Source organism: Melozone crissalis, unplaced genomic scaffold (assembly GCF_028551555.1).
Source record: "Melozone crissalis strain CALT ecotype California unplaced genomic scaffold, PUWL_Pcris_2 ptg000195l_1, whole genome shotgun sequence".
Classification (NCBI taxonomy): domain Eukaryota; kingdom Metazoa; phylum Chordata; class Aves; order Passeriformes; family Passerellidae; genus Melozone; species Melozone crissalis.
The window spans coordinates 357,210-374,664 of NW_026535960.1; the positions used below are offsets into that span (position 1 = coordinate 357,210).

The 17,455-nt window shown below is 56.6% G+C and overlaps 1 protein-coding gene across 1 annotated transcript in view; it reads right to left on the reverse strand.

Moving 5' to 3' along the window:
• The window catches only part of NRBP2 (nuclear receptor binding protein 2), a 38,236-nt gene extending 21,723 nt beyond the window's left edge, over positions 1–16,513 (reverse strand). Inside the window, exon 1 of the mRNA XM_054293850.1 lies at positions 16,314–16,513. Coding sequence (XP_054149825.1) covers positions 16,314–16,430 — 117 coding nt within the window. The 5' untranslated portion in view covers positions 16,431–16,513. The remainder of the gene's footprint in view (positions 1–16,313) is intronic.
• Between the last annotated feature and the right edge of the window lie 942 nt (positions 16,514–17,455).

Here is a 17,455-nt window from a genome sequence, read left to right on the forward strand (position 1 = left end):
CTCAGGCTGGGAGCTCAATCCAGGCTCCAGCTCTTGCTCCAGGGGCCCATCCAGCACCCGAGGGAAGGGGCTGTCACACCCCTGTCCCAGGCTGGGAGCTCACACCAGGCTCCCAGGTCCTGCTCCATGCAAGGGCTCTATCTAACACTGTGCCTGAGGGAAGGGGCTGTCACACCCTCTGTCCCAGGCTCCAGCTCCTGCGGCCCATCCAGCACAATGCCTGGGAAGGGGCTGTCACACCCCTGTCTCAGGCTGGGAGCACGCTCCAAGCTCCAGTTCCTGCTCCAAGGGCTCCATCCAACACTGTGCCCAAGGGAAGGGGCTGTCACATCCCCTGTCCCAGGATCCCAGCTCCTGCTCCAGGCTCCAGCTCCTGCTCCAGACCCCATCCAACCCCAGAGTGGCACCTGCACCCCTCTGTGCCCAGCGAGGGCACCGGCAGCAGCGGCAGCAGCCCCAGGCCAGCACAGATGCCATCCCTCACTGTCAGTAGCCGTGCCCAGGGCTGGGCACAGCTCAGCCCCGCGGCGGTGCCAAGGGATCCGTGGTGCCAGACAAACCTGTTCTGTCCCTGCCATCCTGTTACACAACCAGCAGGTGAGGGCAAGGCAGCGGACGGAAAATATTTGGATTCCAGTGAAGCATTTGATCCCGTCTGCCACCAAGCCGTGAGCTCAGCATGAACCCAGCCAGGCACAGGGGGTACAGGGGGGCACAGCCGTGAGCTCCTCACACGCACTGCTGGCCAGGTCCATCCTGGGCCATGGGGAACCAGCAGAGCTGAGGCAGAGAGCAGCAGGGCTGCCCAGTCACCCAGGAGAAGCACCTGAAGCAAAGTAGAAATTTTCCAGAGTAGAAATCTATTTTAATCTAGGTGAAATGCACATATTTGAGTTAAATCTGTAGCTTGCTGTTTAGTCTGACTGCCTGGTCTCACAGAAAACCTGTGCTCAGAGAAACTGCTTCAGGTGAAGGACAAGAGATAAGGGGTGGGGGGGGAAGGAGCAGCCAAAGCAAAGCAACCTGACTCAAGAGTTCTTTCTGATAAAGAAGAATTAGCAGCAAATGTCACTCAAAATCAGTAGAATGAATATGCATGAACCTACTGTGAAATTGCATACATATATATTTGAGAGAGAGATTTAAAATAATCTGAAGTCCCCAGAAGCACGCATGTCATTTTAAAATATGATTCCCACACGCGTCCAGGGCTGTAATAAACATACCAGCTTTACAACTGCACAAAAGTTGTGGAGTTTGTTTGTTTCCACAAATCACACCCCAGTGCGTGGCTGTGCCCGGGCCTGGAGAGCAGGCAGGGAAACTGAGTCAAGGACAGCCCAGCGGGGTGGGCAGTGCCAGAGCTGCCCCACCAGGGCAGGAGGGGCACCCACAGCACCCAGCCCTTCTCCAGGAACCCTCCCTGTGACAGAACCATCAAAGTCCAGGGTGCTGTGGGTGGGAAGGGACCTCAGAGGTCACCTCGTTTCACCCTGTCCTGTCAGGGACACCTCCCACCAGCCCAGGTCACCCCAAGCCCCGTTCAGCCTGGCCTTGGGCATGTCCAGGGATCCAGGGGCAGCCACAGCTGCTCTGGGAATTCCATTGCAACACCCTAACATCCTCATGGGGAAGAATTCCTTTCCAAAACCCCATCCATCCCAATATGTATCACTGCTCCCATTGCAACACCTCACCATCCTCATGGGCAGGAATTCCTTCCCAAAATCCCATCCCAAAATCCCATCCCATATCCAGCACTGCTCCCATTGCACCACTCTCAGAGGGAAGAATTCCTTCCCAAAATCCCATCCCTCCCAATATGTATCACTGCTCCCATTGCAACACCTCACCATCCTCATGCGGAGGAATTCCTTCCCAAATCCCATGACAGTATCTAACACTGCTCCCACTGCAACATCTCACCACCCTGACAGGGAGGAATTCCTTCTCAAAATCCCATCCCAAAATCCCATCCCACTATCTCACACTGTTCCCATTGCAATGCCCCACCACTCTCACAGGCAGGAATTCCTTCCCAAATCCCATCCCAAATATAACACTGCTCCCACTGCAGCACCTCATCACCCTCACAGGCAGGAATTCCTTCCCAAAATCCCATTCCCAAATCTAACACTGCTCCCATTGCAACCCCACCACCCTGACAGGCAGGAATTCCTTTCCAAAATCCCATCCATCCCATATCAAGCACTGCTCCCATTCCAACACCCCACCAGCCTGACAGGCAGGAATTCCTTCCCAAATCCCATCCCATACCCAGCACTGCTCCCCGTGGGAGGGCTGGCAGCCTCTGCTTCCCTGCGTGCCCACGGCTGCCCTTCCCTGCTGCCCAGCAAACACTGCCCTGCCTGTTCTCGTCCCTGTTCTCCGGCAAGGGGACACCCGAGTATTTTTCCACTGGCCCGAGCAGAGCCAGGACAGCTCCTGCAGGAGCAGCAGCAGCAGCAGCAGGGTCGGTGTTTATTTCTTGACTCCCTGCCCTCACCAAGGCAGCTCCTGCAGGGCCAGCAGGGACAGGGGCAGCAGCAGCAGCAGCAGGGACAGCAGGGTCGGTGTTTATTTCCCGGCTCCCTGCCCACACCAAGGCAGCTTCTGCAGGGGCAGCAGGGACAGCAGGGTCGGTCTTTACTTCCCGGCTCCCTGCCCATGCCAGGGCAGCCCCTGCAGGGCCAGCAGGGACAGGGGCAGCAGGGACAGCAGGGTCGGTGTTTATTTCCCGGCTCCCTGCCCTCGCCTGCAGCCGCAGCCGGCAGCGATGTTTGCTTTGCCCCCTGGCCCTGCTTGGCCCCAGAGGAGACATGAGCGTGGTGACACCTCAGCCCAGCCTGGGGAGGTGACACGAGCCTGGGGTCATGCCAGCACTGCCCTGGGAGGTGACACCACTCTGGGGTCACCCCATGGCAGCCCTGGGAGGCGACACGAGCCTGGGCTCATGGACAAGAGCAGCCCAGGGAATCCTGCAGAGCTCCAGGACACACATCCCTGCTGGAAGAGCAGCCCTGCAGAGCTCCAGGACACACATCCCTGCGGGAAGAGCAGCCCAGGGAGAGGTCCAGGACACACATCCCTGCTGGAAGAGCAGCCCTGCAGAGCTCCAGGACACACATCCCTGCGGGAAGAGCAGCCCAGGGAGAGCTCCAGGACACACATCCCTGCTGGGAGAGCAGCCCTGCAGAGCTCCAGGACACACATCCCTGCTGGAAGGGCATCCCAGCCTGGCAGGCTCTGAGGGAGGAGCAGTGGCCAGCAGGAACCAGCCCAGCTGGGAGGAACTCGGGCAGATTTCCGTGTTCTTGCCCCACTGAGTAGCTGAGCCCTGAGCAGAGCAGCTCCAGGAGAGGCAGGAACCCCTCAGAACCCCTCGGTGAGCAGGGCCAACCCTGCAGGAGCTCAGCCAGGCTTGCCATGCAGCCTGGATTGCCAAGCAAACTGTATTTGCCCTCTGTATGGCAGTTGTCTTCTGTTCAGTGGGCAGTTTTCCTTATCTCCCGCACAACCTGGGAGACATCTGCTGATAACAGCCATTGAATGTCACTGCATGGCTGATAAGAACTGCAGCATCCCATTGGGTGATGTGAGCCCAGAGGGGAGAGCCGAGCATTCCCAACTGGATATAATGTGGAGATTCTGGAACACCAGCACAACACCAACACTGCAGCCAGATTTCCAACTGAACTTCTTCAGGATCCCTACTCCAGCAGAACTATCCCTGACACTCCAAAAAAACTGCAGACACAATTCCAATGGGATTTCTATAGGATCCCTGCTCCAGCAGAACCACCCCTGACACTCCAGCAGCCACAATTCCAATTGGACTTTTACAGGATCCCGGATCCAGCAGAACCACATTTGACACTCCAAAACAACTGCAGCCACAGTTCCAATGGGACTTCTATAGGATCCTTGCTCCAGCAGAACCACACCTGGCACTCCAAAAAACTGCAGCCAGATCTCCAATTGAACTTCTACAGATTCCTGATCCAACGGAACCACACCTGACACTCCAGCAGCCACAATTCCAATCGGATTTCTACAGGATCCCTGATCCAACAGAATCACACCTGCCACTGCAGGAGGGCTGCAGCCACAATTCCAATGGGACTGCCACCAACACCCTAACCTAAGGGTGTCAGGTTGGGTTCTGACTCTGTCAGTGTTGTTTTAGTTTATTGCATTGTTTATATTTTTGTTTTCTTCCCTATTAAAGAACTGTTAGTCCTGCTCCCATATTTTTTGCCCAAGAGCTCCTAAAATTGAAAATTATAACAATTCAGAGGGGGGAGGTTTTACATTCTCCATTTCACGGGAGGCTCCTGCCCTTCCTTAGCACACACCTGTATGTTCAAACCAAGACAAAGGCTCAGGGCAGAGCTGAGCCGCATTCCAGGAGCTTCACCCAGCCCGGGACAGCCCAGCCCGGCACGGAACACGAACCAAACCCCAGGGACAGCCGAGGGCTCGGGTTACAGCACAGAAAACGCAGGAAGGGGCACGGAGGGGGCTGGAGCCGGCTGCAGCTCAAACAAACCCATCCCCCTGGGAAACAGAGGGAAAGGGCCAAAAACTAGCGTGGATAAAGGCAGGAAAGGGAAAAAAACAGGGAAAATGGCAGGAATTGTAACGCGGTGGGAGGGGGGAGAACAGAGGGGACGGGCTGAGAGCTGGGGGTAAAGGAGCTGCAGCCTGGAATTGCTGTGGAAAACAGGGATAAAGGAGCTGCAGCCTGGAATTGCTGTACAAAACAGGGATGGGATAAAGGAGCTGGAGCCTGGAATTCCTGTAAAAACAGGGATGGGATAAAGGAGCTGCAGCCTGGAATTCCTGTGAAAAACAGGGATGGGATAAAGGAGCTGCAGTGTGGAATTCCTTGCAGGATAGGAACAGGATAAAGGAGCTGCAGCCTGGAATTTCTGTGAAAAACAGGGATGGGATAAAGGAGCTGCAGCCTGGAATACGTACAGGATTGAGGAGCTGCAGCCTGGAATTCCCATGGAGAAAATGAACAGGATTAAGGAGCTGCAGCCAGGCACTCCTTTCAGAGCACGGACGGGGTTTGAGGAGCGTGTTCCTGCATGAAAAAACCACAATTCCTGCTCTGAATCCTCTCGGCAGGCTGACGTCAGCCCCTCCCCAGCAGCCAGAACAAGGCTCAGGATTGTTTCGGCCCGGGAGAGCTCCCCGAGGATTAAAGGCTCGGTGAAATGCAGAGCACGGCACGGCGAGAGCGGCCCCAGGGCTCCATCCATCATCCATCCATCCTGCCATCTGTCCGTCCGTCCATCCATCCATCCATCCATCCTGCCATCCATCCATCCATCCATCCAACCATCCATCCATCCATCATCCATCCTGCCATCCATCCATCCATCCATCCATCATCCATCATCCATCATCCATCCATCCATCCCTCATCCATCCGTCCATTCATCATCCATCCACCATCCACCCATCCGTCCATCCATCCATCATCCATCCATCATCCACCCATCCGTCCATCCATCCATCCATCCATCCATCCATCCATCATCCATCCATCCATCCATCCATCCATCCCTCATCCATCCGTCCATCCATCCATCCATCCCTCATCCATCCGTCCATCCCCGCTTCGCCCACGGAAGGTGATGGGGAGGACTCCAAACCCAGCACAGCCCGGGCACGATCCGTGCTCCAAACCCGGCACAGCCCAGGATTGATCCGTGCCAGACCCGTGCTGGGGACAGAGCTGTGCCAGCTGCTCCCAGTAACATTTATCCACTGGTGAGCTCTGGAATTCAATTTCCTTCTGGCTCACCCTCAACTGGGGTATCCCAGAACCCCCGTTCATGGCACAGCCAGGGTGAAACCTTCACTGTCCTAAAGTGTTGGATATTAACCCTAAATTCTTGGCTATTAACCCTAAAGTCCTGGGTATTAGCCATAATTCTTAGATATTAACCCTAAAGTCCTGCATATTAGCCCAAATTCTTGGATATTAGCCCATAACCCTTAGATGTCCTAAATTCTTGGATATAAACACTAAAGTCTTGGCTATTAACCCTAAACTCCTGGATATTAACCCTAGATTCTTGGCTACTAACCCTAAAGTCCTGGATATGGCTATTAACCCTAAAATCTTGGATATTAACCCTAAAGTCCTGAATATTAGCTGAAATTCTTGGATATTAACCCTAAAGTCTTGGCTATTAACCCTAAAGTCCTAAACCCTATTAGCCCTAAATTCTTAGAAAGTATCCTAAATTATTGGCTATTAACTCTAAATTCATGGATATCACCCTAAATTCTTGGCTATTAACCCTAAAGTCCTGGATATTAGCCAAAATTCTTGGATATTAGCCCAAACTCCTGGCTATTAACCCTAAATTATTGGCTATTAGGCCTAAATTCTTGGATATTAACCCTAAATTATTGGCTATTAGGCCTAAATTCTTGAATATCACCCTAAACTCTTGGATATTAACCCTAAATTTTTGGATATCATCCTAATATCCTAATATTAATCCTGAATTCTTTGATATTGACCCTAAATTAATGTATATGAATTCTTGGATATTACCCCTAAATTCTCAGATACCATCCTAAATTCTTGGATATTAACCCTAAATTCTTAGATACTATCCTAAATTCTTGGATATCACCCCTAAATTCTTGGATATCACCCCTAAATTCTTGAATATCATCCTAATTTCTTGGCTATTAACCCTAAATTCATGGATATTACCCCTAAATTCATGGATATCACCCTGAATTCTCGGCTATTAACCCAAAACTCTTGGCAGCTCCCTTGCGAGATGAGCTGAGCTGGGCAGGGTCACCCCAAACTCTCCCTGCAAGGTTCCCCCGGGGCAAACAGAAACCAGGGATGGGAGGAGGAGGCAGGAATGGCAGCAGAGGAAGGAGGCAGGGATGGCAGGAGGGGAAGGAACCAAGCCCTGCAGCTGATTCCCCTGTGCTGGAAAGGCTCCTTATAGCTCCTCACAGCTCCTCTCAGCTCCTCACGGCTCCTCACGGCTCCCGGGGGACCGCTGGCAGCAGAGCAGCTTTTAAAAATAACCCCGTGGCAGGAATTGCAGGGCTGGAGCCTTCCCAAAGCCTTCCCCAGCGTGGAGCCGGGATCTGCTGCCAAGTGCAACCTCATCCATGCCTAAAAATGGGAACCCCCGCACTGCCGGGATTCCAGCCCTGCCTCCCTCCCTCCCAGCGCTGCTTTTCCATGCTTTGTTTTCCTTTTCCCACCCCGAACCTCCCCCCTGCCTCTGGCTGCTTTTTAACACCGCTTTATGTTCATTAAACGCTGCCTCAGCATTTCTGCCCTGCGTTTCTGCTGCTGATTCCCCATTTTCCCTCCTTTCCCCCTCCTGGAGGAGTCAGAGCTCAGAGCTGGGAAGCCCCAGGATGGTTTGGGTGGGGAGGGATCTGCAACACCCCCAGTGCCACCCTGTGCCATGGCAGGGACACGTTCCATGGGCAGGGACACCTTCCGTGGGAGCAGGGACACCTTCCATAGTGCCAGGGACACCTTCCATGGCAGCAGGGACACGTTCCATGGGCAGGGACACCTTCCATAGTGCCAGGGACACCTTCTATGGGACCAGGGACACCTTCCATGGGCAGGGACACCTTTCATGGCACCAGGGACACCTTCCATGGGCAGGGACACCTTCCATAGTGCCAGGGACACCTTCCATGGGCAGGGACACCTTCCATAGTGCCAGGGACACCTTCCTTGGGACCAGGGACACCTTCCATAGTGCCAGGGACACCTTCCATGGCAGCAGGGACACCTTCCATGGGCAGGGACACCTTCCATGGCACCAGGGACACGTTCCATGGGCAGGGACACCTTCCGTGGGAGCAGGGACACCTTCCATGGGCCCAGGGACACCTTCCATGGGCAGGGACACCTTCCTTGGGACCAGGGACAGCCACAGTCACCTTCTATGGGACCAGGGAAACCTTCCATGGGCAGGAACACCTTCCACAGGACCAGAGACACCTTCCATGGACCAGGGACACCTTCTATAGTGCCAGGGACACCTTCCATGGGCAGGGACACCTTCCATGGGACCAGGGACACCTTCCATGGGTGGGGACACCTTCCATGGGACCAGGGACACCTTCCATGGGTGGGGACACCTTCCATGGGCAGGGACACCTTCCATGGGACCAGGGACAGCCACAGTCACCTTCTATGGGACCAGGGACACCTTCCATGGGCAAGGGACACCTTCCATGGGCAGGGACACCTTCCATGGGACCAGGGACAGCCACAGTCACCTTCTATGGGACCAGGGACACCTTCCATGGGCAAGGGACACCTTCCATGGGCAGGGACACCTTCCATGGGACCAGGGACAGCCACAGTCACCTTCTATGGGACCAGGGACACCTTCCATAGTGCCAGGGACACCTTCCATGGGCAGGGACACCTTCCATGGCACCAGGGACACCTTCCATGGGCAGGGACACCTTCCGTGGGAGCAGGGACACCTTCCATGGGCCCAGGGACACCTTCCATGGGCAGGGACACCTTCCTTGGGACCAGGGACAGCCACAGTCACCTTCTATGGGACCAGGGACACCTTCCATAGTGCCAGGGACACCTTCCATGGGCAGGGACACCTTCCATGGCACCAGGGACACCTTCCATGGGCAGGGACACCTTCCGTGGGAGCAGGGACACCTTCCATGGGCCCAGGGACACCTTCCATGGGCAGGGACACCTTCCTTGGGACCAGGAACAGCCACAGTCACCTTCTATGGGACCAGGGAAACCTTCCATGGGCAGGAACACCTTCCACAGGACCAGAGACACCTTCCATGGACCAGGGACACCTTCTATAGTGCCAGGGACACCTTCCATGGGCAGGGACACCTTCCATGGGACCAGGGACACCTTCCATGGGTGGGGACACCTTCCATGGGACCAGGGACACCTTCCATGGGTGGGGACACCTTCCATGGGCAGGGACACCTTCCATGGGACCAGGGACAGCCACAGTCACCTTCTATGGGACCAGGGACACCTTCCATGGGCAAGGGACACCTTCCATGGGCAGGGACACCTTCCATGGGACCAGGGACAGCCACAGTCACCTTCTATGGGACCAGGGACACCTTCCATGGGCAAGGGACACCTTCCATGGGCAGGGACACCTTCCATGGGACCAGGGACAGCCACAGTCACCTTCTATGGGACCAGGGACACCTTCCATAGTGCCAGGGACACCCTCCATGGGCAGGGACACCTTCCATGGGACCAGGGACACCTTCCATGGGGGCAGGGACACCTTCCATGGGGGCAGGGACACCTTCCATAGTGCCAGGGACACCTTCCATGGGAACAGGGACGCCTCCCACTCTCCCAGGTTCCTCCAAACCCCAGCGTCCAGCCTGGCCTGGAAAACCTGCAGGGATCCAGGGGCAGCCTCAGCTGCTCTGGGAATCCCATCCCAGCCCCTGCCCACCCTGCCAGGGAACAATTCCTCATTCTCAATCTCCCATCCAGCCCTGCCCTCTGGCACTGGGAGCCATTCCTTGTGTCCTCTCCCTCCTGGGAGCCATTCCCGTGTCCTCTCCCTCCTGTCCCCAGTCCGTCTCCAGCTCTCCTGGAGGCTTTCAGGCCCTGTAAGGGCTCCAGGATCTCCCCAGAGCTCAGTTTTTCCCTTGAACCCCCCAGATCTGCACCCCACAGGATTTGGTGCTGAAAATCAGAAGCCCATCCCATTCCGGTCCCTCTGGGGGCCCCATCCCTTCCCTCACTCTATCCCAAGCCTGTTTAACCCTATTACCCTAAATTTTTTGATATCATCCTGAATTCTTGGATATTAAACCTAAATTTTCGGATATAATCTAAATTCTCGGATATTAACCCTAATTTCTCAGATATCATCCTGAATTCTTGAATATTAACCCCAAATTCTTAGATGTCATCTTGAATTCTTTGCATTAACCCTAAATTTTTGGATATCATCCTGAATTCTTGGATATTAACCCTAAATTCTTGGATGTTAACCCTAAAATTCCAAAGCAAATCCCACACTGAAGCAGCAGCAGAACCACGAGCAGGGGCCAGTTCCAGGCTGACTCAGAGGAATAAATCACAGGAACAATTTTAAATTTCCATCCATGAGCCCCATCTGAGCACTCCCACCCCAGGGAAGGGCTGCAGGAGCCCAGACCTGTCCAGAGCAGCCCCAGAGGGGCAGAACTGACAGGTGGGGATGGGGAGGGGGTGGAAATCACAGCCTGAGCCCAGGAAATGGGACAGACAGACAGATGTGATGGGAGCAGCAAACTCCTGCTGGTCACAGCCCCCTTTCCCGGGCAAACTGGGGGTTTGGGACCCCAAAGCAGCAGGGATAAACCAGACTGATAAACCAGGCTCACCACAGCCCTGCCCACACCAACAGAGGCACAAAACCTCCCAGAAAAAGCAGAAAGCCAAATTTATTCTCCCTTCTGCTCAGAATCTCCAGGGTGGGTGGGAAAAGCAAAGGAGGTCACGGAGGCAAGGCTGAGGGAGCCCCGGTGCTCCCAGGTGGGAAATGGTGTGCCAGCAGCAGTTCCCAACCAGCAGCAGAGCTCTGACAGGGCCAGGGCAGGGCTGGGACACTGCCAGGGACACGGGGCTGCTCCTCTGTCATGGGTGTTCACAGGGGTCCCAGGACGAGGAAAGGGACGCGGATCTGACTCCATGTTTCAGAAGGCTGATTTATTATTTTGTGGTATATATTATATTAAACTATACTAAAAGAATAGAAGGAAAGGTTGCATCAGAAGGCCAGCTAAGAATAGAATATTAAATAATGATAAAAAAGGCTTGTGGCTCAGAGAGAGAGAGTCTGAGCCAGCTGACTGTGATTGGCCATTAATTAGAAACAACCACATGAGGCCAATCACAGATGCACCTGTTGCATTCCACAGCAGCAGATAACCATTGTTTACATTTTGTTCCTGAGACCTCTCAGATTCTCAGGAGAAAAAACCCTAAGGAAAGGATTTTTCATAAAAGTTGTCTGTGACACTCCACCAGAACCCCAAGCTCTGCCCACCGGTAACCCCGATGGCCCTGCCCTCCAAACCCCAGCTCTGAGGGTCCCACACAGGGCTGGACCCCTCTGAAAACTGATAGGGGAAATAAATAATGGCAGTGGGGCTCCAGCAGGAGCTCCCTGTGGGGACAAAGCCCAGCAGAGCCGAGGGCAGGGAGAGCAGAGGAGATCTGCAGCGTCCGGCTCCTTCCTGAAGGTCACAAACATCTGGGAATCTGCACAAACACCTGGGAATCTGCACAATCAAACACCTGGGAGTCTGCACAATCAAACATCTGGAAATCTGCACAAACAAACACCTGGGCATCTGCACAAACACCTGGCAATCTGTACAATCAAATATCTGTGAATCTGCACAAACACCTGAGAACCTGCACAAACACCTGGGAATCTGCACAATCAAACACCTGGAATCTGCACAAGCAGCTGGGAACCTGCACAAACACACACCTGGGAATCTGCACAATTAAACACCTGGGAACCTGCACAAACACCTGGGAATCACACAAACAGCTGGGAATCTGCACAATCAAACACCTGGGAATTTGCACAAACACCTGGGAACCTGCACAAACAAACATCTGGGAATCTGCACAAACACCTGTGAACCTGCATAGCTCCTGCACAAACATCTGGGAACCTGCACAAACACCAGCACAAACTTCCTCCAGGCGGCAATCAGGAGCATTCCTGCTGCTCTGGCTCTCCTGCAGCAGCCGTGCTGCCCAGGGAATGCCAGCCCACCCTTCCCACCCCTCGGGAGGACATCCCACCTTTTCCTGCTCCAGCTGGAAAATCCCCGGGGATGGAGAGCACCGGAACCCAAAGCAGTTTGTGGAGATGGCTCTGGGGGTTCCCACCTGTGCCACACCTGCACAGAAGGATGAACCCTCCCTGGGCCAGGTCTGGGCATGGCAGCACCGCTCCAGAAAGGTCCTGCATAATTCAGTACGGAAATCCTCAATAAACATCAACATTGAACATCACTGTTTGGCACTGAAATCCTCACCAACAAATGTCACTGTTTGTTTGGCATTGAAATCCTCATTAAACATCACTGGCATTGAAATTCTCATCATGAAACACGGCTGGCATTGAAATCCTCACCATTAAACATCATGGCACTGAAATCCTCACCATTAAACACCACTGTTTGTATGGCATTGAAATCCTCATTAAACATCACTGGCCTTGAAATCCTCACCAATAAATGCCAAACTGTTTGCTTGGCATTGAGATCCTCACCATTAAACATCACTTTGGCATTGAAATCTTCACCATTAAATATCACTATTTGTTTTGGTACTCAAATCCTCAGCATAAAACATCACTGCTATTGAAATCCTCACCATGAAAGATCACTGTTTGGCATTGAAATCCTCACCATTAAACATCCCTGGCACTGAAACTCTCACCATAAAACACCACCGGCATTGAAATCTTCACCATTAAACACCACTGACATTGAAATCCTCACCAATAAACATGTCTGTTTGGCATTGAAATCCTCACCATTAAACATCCCTGGCACTGAAACTCTCACCATAAAACACCACCGGCATTGAAATCTTCACCATTAAACACCACTGACATTGAAATCCTCACCAATAAACATGTCTGTTTGGCATTGAAATCCTCACCATTAAACATCCCTGGCACTGAAACTCTCACCATGAAACACCACTGGCATTGAAATCCTCACCAATAAATGTCACTGTTTGGCAATGAAATCCTCACCATTAAACACCATTGGAATTGAAATCCTCACCAATAAACATGCCTGTTTGGCATTGAAATCCTCACCAATAAACATGCCTGTCTGGCATTGAAATCCGCACCATGAAACATCGTTGTTTGTTTGGCATTGAAATCCTCAGCATTAAACACGGCTTGCAGTGAAATCCTCACCAATAAATGTCACTGTTTGGCATTGAAATCCGCACCATGAAACATCACTGGCATTGAAATCCTCACCATTAAACATCACTGGCATTGAAATCCTCACCACTAAACATCCCTGTTTGTTTGGCATTGAAATCCTCACCATTAAACATCCCTGTTTGGCATTGGAATCCTCACCATGAAGCACCACTGGCATTGAAATCGTCACCATGAAACATTGAAATCCTCACCAATAAATATCACTGTTTGGCACTGAAATCCTCACCATGAAACACCACTGACTTTGAAATCCTCACCATTAAACATCCCTGTTTGGCATTGAAATCCTCACCAATAAATGTCACTGTTTGGCACTGAAACTCTCACCATTAAACATCCCTGGCACTGAAATCCACACCATTAAATGTCGATGTTCAGGATTGAAATCCTCACCTTTACCCATCGCTGTTTGGCCAGAACAGACAGAAGAAATTTCCACAATATCCCTGCTAAACCTCCCCCGGCCCAGCCTGAGGCCGTTCCCTCTCCTCCTGTCCCTGTTCCCCGGTATCAGGTCCCAAATCCCCCCGGCTGTCCCCTCCTGTCAGGAGCTGTGCAGAGCCACAAGATCCCCCCTGAGCCTCCTTTGCTCCAGGCAGAGCCCCTGCCCAGCTCCTCCAGACCTTCCCAGCTCCATTCCTGCCCCTGAACTCTCTCCAGCTCCTCGATATTCTCCATTTCAGGAGGGTCAGGGTCAAGCCCTCGGTGTGGGGAAGGCGTTTTACAGAGAGGAGGAGGGAGCAGGAACAGGGAAGGGGGTGTGGAAGCACCTGGCAGTGCAGAGGGATAGAGCAGCTGATCAGCCAGGAGGAGTTATCAACCAGGAGTGATCAGCCAGGAGCAGGGATCAGCCAGGAGTGATCAGCCAGGAGGAGTTATCAACCAGGAGTGATCAGCCAGGAGCAGGGATCAGCCAGGAGTGATCAGCCAGGAGGAGTTATCAACCAGGAGTGATCAGCCAGGAGCAGGGATCAGCCAGGAGTGATCAGCCAGGAGGAGTTATCAACCAGGAGTGATCGGCCTGGAGCAGGGATTGGCCCCAGGAGCAGGGATCAGCCCCAGGAGCAGCAGGGATCAGCCCCAGGAGCAGGGATCAGGAGCAGGGATCAGCCCCAGGAGCAGGGATCAGCCCCAGAGGCAGCGATCAGTCCCAGGAGCAGAGATTGGCCCCAGGGATCAGCCCCAGGAGCAGGGATCAGCCCCAGAGGCAGCGATCAGTCCCAGGAGCAGAGATTGGCCCCAGGGATCAGCCCCAGGAGCAGGGATCAGCCCCAGGAGCAGGGATCAGCCTCAGGGATCAGCCCCAGGGGCAGGGATCAGCCCCAGGGATCAGCCCCAGGAGCAGGGATCAGCCCCAGCAGCAGGGATCAGCCCCAGGAGCAGGGATCAGCCTCAGGGACCAGCCCCAGGAGCAGGGACCAGCCCCAGGAGCGGGGATCAGCCCCAGGGACCAGCCCCAGGGACCAGCCCCAGGAGCGGGGATCAGCCCCAGGGACCAGCCCCAGGGATCAGCCCCAGGAGCAGGGATCAGCCGCAGGAGCAGGGATCAGCCTCAGGGATCAGCCCCAGGGGCAGGGATCAGCCCCAGGGATCACCCCCAGGAGCAGGGATCAGCCAGGAACAGCAGGGATCAGCCCTAGCAGCAGGGATCGGGAGCAGGGATCAGCCAGGAACAGCAGGGATCAGCCCCAGCAGCAGGGATCGGGAGCAGGGATCAGCCAGGAGGAGTGGAGATATCAGCCAGGAACAGGGATCAGTAGCTCAGCAAAGCCCAGCCTGGGAATTCAGGCCGGGAGATGCAGCCCTGGGCTGAGCGCCGGGGCCAGTGCTCTCCCGGGACAGGAGAGATAAGGGGCAGATAAAGGGTCCGGCCTTGGAGACAGTGGAGATAAGGGGCAGATTAAAGGTCTGGCCTCCGGGACAGGGGAGATAAGGGGCAGATAAAGGGTCTGGCCTTGGAGACAGGGGAGATAAGGGGCAGATCAAGGGTTTGGCCTTGGATGGGCCTTTCCCCTCCGGACACCGGCAGTGCCTGCGGTCTGTCCATCCCCCAGCCCCGTGTCCGTCTCCCAGCCCCAGCCCGGGGCCAGGATTCACCCCCGGCTCTGCTGCCTGTTTTGGGGGCCCTGACAGGCACAGGGTGTGCTCCAGCCCCATTTTTGGGAGTCACTCCTGATGGTGCAGCCTGGCGCAGGAAGATGAGCTGAGCCGTTCTCTGGAGAGGAGGAACGGCGCTCTCCAGCCCCGGGCTGGGCTCTGAGGGCAGCCCCGACCCCGCACCGGTGACCGGCACGTCCCCGCTCCCGCAGGAGCTCCGGGGTCACGGTGCTGCCACCTGCGGGGCTGGCACCGCGCACAGCTCCGGGACCCAGACCAGCAGAACCCTCCGGGAGCCTCCAGCGGCCCCGCAGGGCGGTCACCGGCTGCCCAGCACGGCCGGTCCCACCGGAACCGGGGCCGCGGGACGGGCCTGGACTGACCCGGGGCTCTCCACGCCGGGGCACGGCGAGCCCAGCTCCGGGGCCTCACACAGCGAGCCCGGCATCCGGAACCCGGCACCGGGACACGGCGAGCCCATCTCGGCCTCCGGTACCGGGACACGGCGAGCCCGGCTCCTGCCCCAGACACCCCAGAGCAGGGCAGGGTGAAACGTGAGCCCTTGCAGCCGCACCAGCAGCCGCACCGGGGCACGGGGGATCGGCTCCCTGCACATCTGGGCACCGTGAGAGCGGCTCCCCGCACCGGCACAACCCGCACCGAGACACGGCGGGCTCGGCTTCCAACACCGACACACGGCGGGCTCGGCTTTCCACACCAAGACACGGCGGAATCGGCTTCCAACACACCGAGACACGGCGGGCTCGGCTTCCAACACCGACACACAGCGGGCTCGGCTTTCCACACCAAGACACGGCGGGATCGGCTTCCAACACCGAGACACGGCGGAATCGGCTTCCAAAACCGGTACAGCCCGCACCCAGACACGGCGGGCTCCGCTTTCCACACCGAGACACGGCGGGCTCGGCTCCTCATACCGAGACACGAATCGCTGTGGCATGGCGAGCTCGGCTTTCCTCACCGGCACAGCCCGAGCCGGGCATGACCGAGCTCGGCTCCCCGCTCCTCCGGCTGTCCCCGGGGACTCGCTCCCCGCATCGCCCTCCGGCCGCGGCCCTCGCCGTGTCCCGCACAGCCCGGTGGCCCCGTCCCCATCCCCATCCCCGGGATCCCCGTCCCCATCCCCGGCACCCCCGTCCCCGCCCCGGCCTCCCCCCGCCCGGCGTTCCGCGCTCCCACCTGCTCGCGGCGCTTCTGCCAGCGGCCGCAGGGACTCTCCTCCAGCACCTCGCTCTCCTCCTCGCTCTCCTCCTCCTTCTCCTGCGCCAGCCGCGCGTCCGGCTCGGGCACCGCCATCCCCGCCGCGATCCGCGCCCTGCGGGCTGTGCCGAGCTGTGCCGGGCTCTAGTCCGACCCGACCCGCTTAGATCCGAACCGACCCGATCCGCTTAGATCCGATCCAATCCGACCCGAACCGAACCGATCCACTCTGAACCACCTCGAGCCGAGCTGATGCGCGCCGAACCGAAGCGAACCGAACGGAACCAAGCCGAAGGGGGCGAACCGGAGCCGAGCCGAGCCGAGCCGAGCCGAGCAGCACCGCAGCGCCCCGAGCCCCGCCGCGCTCTGCCGGTGCCGTGCGGGGCCGGCCCGGGCTCGTCCCGCCCCGCTCCGGACGTGCGGCCGCGCACGCTCCGCCCCGCCGGGAGGGGCTCCCGCATCGCCGGCAGCTCCCGCACTCCCGGTGGGGCTCCCGCACCGGGCTCGACCCGCTCCGGGTCGTCCGGTGCGTGTCCGTGTCCTGCCCCACAAGCGGCCGCCGGTTCCCCCCTCCGGGGCCCCGGGACTCATCCCACCCTCGGAGCCCCGTTCCCGTCTCTCCCCTCGGAGCCCCGCTCCCGTCTCTCCCCTCGCAGCCCCGTTCCCGTTCCCATCCCACCCTCGCAGCCCCGTTCCCGTTCCCCCCTCGGAGCCCCGTTCCCGTCCCACCCTCGGAGCCCCGTTCCCGTCCCTCCCCTCGGAGCCCCGTTCCCGTTCCCGTTCCCCCCTCGCAGCCCCGTTCCCGGGCCCGTCCCGTGCCCCTGGGGCTGCCTTGCCCTCATCTCGGGGGTCCCCCCGTGCCCGCTCCCCCCGGGCCGTGCCAGGGCCGCCTTCCCTCGGAGCCCCCGCTCCGGTACCGGGGTCTCTGCGGGACCCCCTGGCCGGGCCCCGGGCACCCCAAAAAGTCCAGACCAGCCCCCACCCGGAGCCCAGGAGATGTTTTCGTTCCACCGGCAACTCTCTGGCTCGTTAGATTTTTTTTTGGGGAGTTTTTTTTTTCTTTTTCTGGCCGTCTCAAGTTACTTTTAGCCCTCGTCCCACCCTTTTTCCGCGCGGCGCTG